At 40.5% G+C, this 8,837-nt stretch overlaps 1 protein-coding gene across 1 annotated transcript in view; it reads left to right on the top strand.

Annotated features, from left to right (window-relative positions):
• Positions 1-1,933: 1,933 nt before the first annotated feature.
• VPS4B (vacuolar protein sorting 4 homolog B) overlaps positions 1,934-8,837 on the top strand; it is a 300,050-nt gene continuing 293,146 nt past the window's right edge. Inside the window, exon 1 of the mRNA XM_085606937.1 lies at positions 1,934-2,156. Coding sequence (XP_085463063.1) covers positions 2,130-2,156 — 27 coding nt within the window. The 5' untranslated portion in view covers positions 1,934-2,129. The remainder of the gene's footprint in view (positions 2,157-8,837) is intronic.

The following is an 8,837-nucleotide window of genomic DNA, read 5'->3' as shown; positions in this document are numbered from 1 at the left end:
AACTTTCCATCACTCATCATAGAACTGCTCTTTATGCTCCGCAGGCAAATGGGTTAGTTGAGAGTATGAATAGACTAATAAAAGCTTCTGCCCAAAGTGCCTTGGAGAGAAGAGTTCCACTCAAACCCATTCTTAGAGAGAAATTGTGGGCGCATAGGAACACACCTAATAGTGTGACTGGTTGTTCTCCATTTGAAAAGCTTAAGGGAAGAACAGCTGGTTCTAAATTGAATCTTCTTTGGTTGAGTGTGAAGGATAGAGGGTGTGTTGTGAGAAATTAGAGACTCAATAGATATCAAGAGAATTACAAGCGTAGGTTTGATATGAGAAATGGGGTATGTCAACCTATTTGGAAAATTGGTGATGTGGTTTTTGTAAAGAAAGCAGTTTGGTCTCCCAAAGGTGAAACAAAATATTTTGGTCCAAGGCGCATTATTAAAGTCATGAGAAATGTTGTAATGCTTGATGGGGGTGATGTGTGGAGTATGTCTCGTTTGTCGAGATGTGCTCATTCTGGGGATGGTTTCAGAGATGCTCTGGTTCAGCCCAAATTGCCGGTATGTAATGATAATGGTACTCGAACTGTTCCATCTTCTCGTGGTTCCAGAATTAGGAAACCACCTGGCTATCTTCGAGATTACTGTTTAAAGTTCACATAGTATTCGAGAGTCTTATGTTTAGCTCTGTAAGCTATTTGGATTTGTTATGCTTCTGAACTATGTGTTTTATTATATTTGCTTCAGCTATTGTATTTTACTTTTTCCTTTTGTTTTCATATTTCCTGTTGTGTTTTTATATTGTTTATAAAGGGAAGATGTGTTGTAACTTGCCCTTTAAGTTGCAGTTCTGACTTGGAATGCAATGACATGGGCTGGAATTGTACAAGGGGCTGAAGGGACAGTTGAAGCTGTTGTCTGCTGTCATCGCTTGTTACTTGGTGGGTGTTAAGATTAAATACACTCAAAAGGAACTTCAGTCTGCGTGTATTTCATCCTTATAATAAACTGTTAAAAAACCAAACAGATACAATGAATTCATTTATTATTAATGTTTTATCAAAGGGGAGGATGTGTAGTATATGGTGCTTGGTAAGTGTATGTATTCATTACATGTTATGCATCTTGTCCTTTAATATAATGCACTTTGCTTGGAGCTCTGTCAACGCTCCATTCTCTGTTCACTGTACTTGTACCTGGGCTGTGGAATGCTGTGACACTTTTCTACCCACCGGTCCGCACTTCCAGATGAGCCTCTGTTATGCTGTAGGAATAAAGACCGTTAAACTAAAGACGGTTTGGATTATTGCTTCTACATTGCTAGAGGTGTTAAAGTGCGGTCATTAACCGTTAGGAGTAATCAGAAAGAGGGGAGGGGATGTGATCCGTCGGCTAGATGGCCTACTTTGGTGCTGGAAACCAGAGCTCGAGCCTCGGGGTCGCGTCCACATCTTGTGGTTCTGGGCAAATCACTGAATCTCTCCGTGCCTGAACGTGTAATGTAAATACGGTGCTCGTGTAAAGCGCTCCAATACCTTCGGGTCGAGTTCGCGCTATATAAAAGATGCAAAAAAAAATATATATATATGTCCATAAAATTTACCTCCTGTCCAGAATTTAAAAGATGCAAATATATATATATATATATATATGTCCACAAAATTGACCTCCTGTCCAGAATTTTTACAGTCACTGACCTAAGTTTGCCACCAAGTGAGGCGACCACCCTAAAGATGGCGTCCTCATTTCTTTTTGTAGAACGTGCCTCAGAAAAAATATTTCTCGTGCATAACACCATAAGGAATAAGTCGTCTGTTTCACGCTGGTAACACCTACAGAAGTATACCTTCCGTGAGCTCAGCGATTTGACATCTCTCCTTACTCTGTCGCTAGGAAGTAGCTACTCAAAGATGACGTCACGGCGGTGGTCACGCGCCGGGCGGAGGTGTGCGTTTGCGCGTTGACGTAGGCGGAAGTGCGCGGCCCTGGGTGGTTTCGATCAATACGGAAGTAAGCTCTGAAGTCGAGGCCTGCGGTGAAGTTTTGGGGAAGAGAAGGCGACTATTCTGGGTACCTGTGTAACGACAGCCGTACCTCTGTTCCGTACTCCCGAACGAACTTTGGACAGCAGCAATGGCCGCTAACGGCACCAACCTGCAGGTATTATTTGTTTTCCTTCTGCTAGTAGTCTGGTGAGAAGGTGTCCCCCCCCCCCCCCCTTTCCCCAACACCTAAGTCTTCCAGTAGATACAGTAGTTATTGTGAGGCAGGATGTTTACTGGCGTTTTTTTCTTTACCTACTTTCGTCTCTGTTCGGGCATTTTCTTAAAAACCAGCAGTGGCCTTTCTCATCGCGGTACTCTTGCCAGTAACTTTGGGATTGACTTTGGACAGTAAAATACATTGGGCCTTTTTTGAGTGGAAAGTGCATATGCTATATGGTTACTTTCAGAGCAGAGGTATCTGTGGGAGCAGTTTAAGGGATCAAGTAGTTCTGAGCACAGTCACGTTGCTTACCATAGAGTCCGTTTTTAGAGTGATTATCAGCCTGTTCGGTTTCTCTGAAATGAAAAAACAGCCCTTCGCAGTGACATTTCGCTATATGTGCATTTAGCCGTACGTTTAATTTGTACTGAAGCCCATTATTAAAAGTTATGTTCCCAGCGGGTCGCCTCGTCGACAGCACCCACATGACTTTGTGGGAAGACACCGTGGGGATTGAGTGTGAGGAATGTACATCGTTAATTATTTGCTTTAAAAATCGAAGAACTCAAATTTGGTATTGGAGGTGTCGAAACACATATATTTATTTTTAGCAAGGGTACCAAGATTCAACAAAAATACACCATACAGTTAAGTGAAGCGCAACTTCACACTCCTTACCTTATAAACGTTTGGGTAAAACTGTAGCACAATGTGTATTTTACAGTAGGATCGATATTAAATATATGCGATGTAGAGCAATAGATTTCTCTTACAGTTCCATAAAAACATTGAATTATTCTATGCCAATATTAAAGCACCGAAGGCAGCAGGTTAATCGAGCCAGTTACAGCAGTGCTTCTCTTTGTAATGCAACACCCCCAAGCAAGTATCCACAACTCCAACAAGCATCTTTTGTATGTCAATATATTCAGCGCCTCAATTTGTAATGCACGTTCCTGAGGCCTTTATTCAATGTCCAGTGTGTAAAGCGCACTGCTCAGTCCAGTATCTGCAGTGCTTCGTTATGCCCTGTCATTAATACATTTCATAAACAGTGGGGTGACCCTGTGTCCCTCAGAACCTGGGTATAAATTATATAAAGTACAATGGTTCTGTCGGGTATAACCACACACTTACTTTGCTTTACAATTGAATCAAAAGAGGCTGAATGTATCAATCAACAAGAGAATAATCAAAAAAGAAATTGTATTTAAGAAGAACACATGAAGAAATAAACAATGACAATACACAAACCACGATAGAATCAGATTTGCTGGGTGGCAAAGTATTCTTTATATATAAATTGCATCATTTATATTATCACCCATATAATTCTTTTTAGCAAAAAAAGGCTGCCAAAGTTGTGAACATTAGAGTGAATTTGTGAATAAGTGACATAGTGACATAAGTGACACAATTGGTGCGTAATATATACAAAGTGAGTAGAAAAAATATATATATACACAGTAAAACAGGCCAGTATAAAGAAGAGGAATGACACTGTTTCCAGAAATGACTCAAGTTCTTTATAAGACAAAGTCTTGAACTGGGCCTAGGTGCTGTCGACGTTTCAACCCTATATATGCGATCTTAAATCGTCATGCGGGTCTTCATCAGGACTTAAAATACACAATGGCAACCTAGCAATTAGTCCAGGAAGGCCTAATATTGGCACGATGTAGAGCAGAATCACTCATCCAATGGAATTCTTGAAAGTAAATTTCGAGTGCTGGCTATTAAACTCAGCCGAATGTGGAGTGACCGTCTCACTCAATTTAGAAGGGATGTCGTTTGAAAAATCCTTCTACCAGCGTCTTAGAAAATGAAAATCGGAACACATCGCGGTAACCGCGTCAAAGCAGTATTGAATCCTGCCGCTCTGCCACCTTTCGTCAATGTGGAAAAGCCGCTGGTAGAAGGATTTTTCAAACGACATCCCTTCTAAATTGAGTGTGACGGTCACTCCACATTCGGCTGAGCTTAATAGCCAGCACTTGAAATTTACTTTCAAGAATTCCATTGGATGAGTGATTCTGCTCTACATCCTGCCAATATTAGGCCTTCCTAGACTAATTGCTAGGTTGCCATTGTGTATTTTAAGTCCTGATGAAGACCCGCATGACGATTTAAGATCGCATATATAGGGTTGAAACGTCTACAGCACCTAGGCCCAGTTCAAGACCTTGTTTTATAAAGAACTTGAGTCATTTCTGGAAACAGTGTCATTGCTCTTCTTTATACTGGCCTGTTTTATGTGTGTATATATATATTTTTTTTTTCTGCTCACTTTGTATATATTATGCACCAATTGTGTCACTTATGTCACTTATTCACAAATTCACTCTAATGTTCTCAACTTTGGCAGCCTTTTTTGCTAAAAAGAATTATATGGGTGATAATATAAATGATGCAATTTATATATAAAGAATACCTTGCCACCCAGCAAATCTGATTCTATCGTGGTTTGTGTATTGTCATTGTTTATTTCTTCATGTGTTCTTCTTAAATACAATTTCCTTTTTGATTTATTCTCTTGTTGATTGATACATTCAGCCTCTTTTGATTCAATTGTAAAGCAAAGTAATTGGGTGGTTATACCCGACAGAACCATTGTACTTTATATACTGTCATTAATAAACGCATGCCTCTATCTACAACCCCCCCCAGTATAAAACAACCATACACATGCCAGTATCCTCTGTGTCCTAGCATATACGAATTTGTCTGTTCCTGATTAGAGAGATGTCCTTTTGGACCGTAAGACTATTTCATTGACGAACGGACACATCCTTAAATTATTTTCTTCTGTTAATCTGTACCCCATTGTGATATATATTCATAGGGAGGATGGTAGAGCTTTTTTCTATTTATATGTAAAGGACTGTAGTCCGACCAGATTTTCAAAAACACGCCCATCTAACTTCTACTCTTTTTGAAACTTTTTTCGGTTTTTTTTTTTTGCGCAGCACAGCCTTGTGCATCATATCCTACAATTGCAACACAAGCAGTGTAGAGAAGCCAATACAGTGTCGCAGATCTACCTGCAAGACTGTGCTTCTTTTTGCCCACTGATGTATTAATATCATATACCTTGTGCTTGGGCATTGATTATTAGCTGGACTCATGGCATCGAGTTTGCCTTTGGTTCAACACCGGTGACTTTTTAGAGTCGTATTTCACTTTTTAGCATTCAAGTTTCGTTTTTTAATCACCGGATTCTCCTGGAATAGAACACACACACAGTCCGTGCAATGCCGCGAGAGAGCCATCTCACTGGATTGAAGCTGTGGCATACAAGCTAAATAAAACACTCCATAGTTGGTACTTTAACTTACTGATTTAGCCCATTATGGTTGGAACCTGTTCCCTCGAGCGCAAATGTCTGCAACAGCTTCCTTTTTATCCACTGACAATCCTTAATGGAATTACAATCTGGCCTGCAGAATAAACTGTGATCTGTGCAGTTGGTGAATGCATGCACAGTTTACTGCAATTAAATATCTGCAGTCGCTACATTAACTTTCTGTGCAATTTCACTAGGTTAGGAATTAGAATCCCCTGTAGAACTCTGCATTATTACTTTTATTCTCACGTGCTATCCCACTTACATCTGCGCTTGCAACATGTAGATCCTGGCTGCACTCTCGGTAGCTTTCCTGGTATTTTGATCAACTCTGTTCATCTCTGGTTTTCTTTTTGTTGTATCTCCTTTCTTCTAATTTACAATTTTTAGATATGGGTTTTGACAGCACAGCTATCAAACAGCCCTGGTGCTGGAAATACACATAATGTGGGTTTTGGGACTGCCTTTTACAATCATTAGCTTTCTTCTGTTAGCTGTTTTCAGTCATTGGATGGACACTTTTTTTCATTATCGAGGTACGTTATCTATTTTATTGACTTTTCTATTTTTCTGCTGCGGACGTACTCTTACCTAGCTGTCCATCCTAGTCACTTGTCGTCGCTGTCTACCTTTATCATAATTTCTCTAGTTTCTTCTTTGCTCTCTACCTTTTTCCTTCCTCCCTGCCTGCTTGAGTACAGTTGAAGTGACAGTTACAGCAGAAGGATCTCTGTTCATAACACACGTTACAGCAGAGCAAAAGAGACCTCAGGAAGAAAGGAATATGACAGCCTACAGTATTGATAAATTTGTCTGTGTTTCTGTCCATATTTCCGTTCTGCCAAACCATTTGATCTCTTTATACGGCAATGCTGTTCCCCCTGAATGAAGCTCTGATTCTGTAAGAATGTGATGGCTGTAGATGGCTAGGTATAGAGCAGGGTTGCAATCCATTAGTGAGCAGGCTGCCCGCCCTACCCTGAAAGCAGGCTCCCTAGTCTCCAGTTTAATGAAACTTCTCCAGGCATCTCACTTCTGCAGTTCTCGATTGCTAGAAAGCCACTAGTCATGTTAAACTTAACTGGGATTTCACTGTCACACATGGTTAGGGTCTGCTATTGCTGAAATAAGTGGTTCTAATAGGATCTGAGAGCTTCTCTGTTCCATTGAGTTGTAGTTACTGCAAATCGAGTGCCCTAAAACACAGATAATGCTTTACTTGACATTGCCATTTGACCTGATGGCTGGACATCCCTATCTGCTCTGATTGGTATATTATGGCTTTTGAACCGAAAGTCTAAGTTGTTGACGTTCTTTCTGGTTTTCCATTGAAATGTTACATCGCCCTAGTTTCCCAGAACTCATTTTCAAATTTCAGCATCTCCTTTGAACGTTGCTGTTAATGTAAGCAGGACAACATCAGCTTATGGTGGGTTTGCCTGTTAACTCCACCCTAGATTAGGACATTTGAATTTAGTCAATGGTTTTGGCATATCAAAACAGTCTCTAGGAATGTGGCACTGTGTCTGTTGTTAAATAATGGGACTATTTGTTCTCACAGAATTGCCCTCTTCTTTCAGTTCTAGTAAAGATGAGTATTTGTAACCCTTTGTGTTACCTGTAAGGGGCTGACTCCAAGTAGGGCCCCGCAGGGACTCCACCCACCGTTTTAAAAGTACATACTGGGTTTGGATTGCTCCTGATGTCTTATCCGTTTTCCCTCTGGAATTAATCCCTTTCAAATGAGTTGAAATTTATGTGTGGAAAAGACTAGAATGAAGTATCATTGTGAAAAAAGTGGTAGATAATTCTGGTCTGCTGGTAAGTCTCCATTCCAAGTCCAGGAATCATTGATTCCAGCCCCCTTGCGCCACATTGCTAAATGTCTGCATGGACTGATCAATGCCTCCTTGTAATCTAAAGTGTGTCTCTACCTAAGACAGTATAACTGCACCATCAACCAGCAGCTATTGGTCCCCTTTAACATTCTTCTTCTCTCCTGACTCTTAAGATAGCCAGGAGGGGAGGCTGAAACCATGGAAATGACAACAGTGCCTTTGCCTCAAAGTCAGATGGATATCTGAAAGGGCAGACCCTACATCTTGTATTTATTCACCCTCTTTTCCTGAAACACTGATGTCCCATTTCATGCTGTGGTGTCCAATCTCCACCTCTTTGAGAATAGCCCATGGTTTCTTTGTAAGTTCTACCCTTTTCAGGGTCATATATCATATGTCCTTATTGATTCAACTGACCTGCATTACTGCTGTCCCACTCTTAGCAGTCCCCCTTTCAGTTACTGAGTGATTGCAGCATAATGGTACCTGGTTGCTACAATTTCTGAGTTTCCCAGTGATATTCATGCCACATTTCACTGCACTTGTTGCATCACACAGCACAGCCTTCCATCCTGCGTCATTTTCTGTTTTCCCATTGTTAACCAGGCTGCATTTTCCACTGGGCCCCTCTTCCTTTCTTCCAGTCCTCAATGCAGATATAGCCATACTCGCTCTTAACACTGCATTTTGTATCATCTGTTGTTCTCCCCCACCATCCTACTGTGTGGCGGACTTTGAATATGAGCTAGTGTGTAAAGAAATTAAAGCAGATTGCTCCTTAATCTTTAGTGACTTATGGGATCTTATATATAACATTTGAATTAATAGCAGTATGTCACATAGCACTTCTGATGTTTTAGCAGTGGCATATTCCTTTTAATTGTTTATCAGGAGTCTCCAGTGCTCCTTTTGTGTCAAAAGATTTTTATTCCAAATCTATATTTCATGAAAAACAAATCTTCATTCCGACTTAGCCATGGCAGCCTTTTGATAGTAGGTCATGTCCTGCCTGTTTGGATGGTCTGTACTGAATTATGAACCCACATATCATATGCTGGTTAGCAGGTTTGCTGCTGAGACAATTTTTGAGGGTCCTCCTGAAATGGATTTGCGCTGTTCCTAGCCGTTTGTCAGTTGTATAGTCAGTTGGTGAGGGTTCCCCTCTGAACTGTGGATTTCAACCCTCTGGGTATATTTCTTGATCAGCATCTCTTTTGTCTGCTTATATTCTCAAACCAAGCTACTTTAATAAAACTGATGATTGAGGTAAAACAGGTTAATATTTATGGTTTATTTAAGGCAAGCCCTCTCCAACATGGATAAAGATTTGCCCCAGGTCAAAATATCCTATGTTGTGGCTGGGCAGCATCTCTGTTGTAAAAATTAATGTAATTACCCGATAGCTATAAATATTCCAGGATTTGAATGCATTTTATGATGAAAAAGAAAATGAGG

This window comes from Triturus cristatus, chromosome 5_2, assembly GCF_964204655.1.
Source record: "Triturus cristatus chromosome 5_2, aTriCri1.1, whole genome shotgun sequence".
Taxonomy (NCBI): domain Eukaryota; kingdom Metazoa; phylum Chordata; class Amphibia; order Caudata; family Salamandridae; genus Triturus; species Triturus cristatus.
Note: the sequence above shows the minus strand (reverse complement) of the source record. Positions and strands in the feature narration are given on the sequence as shown.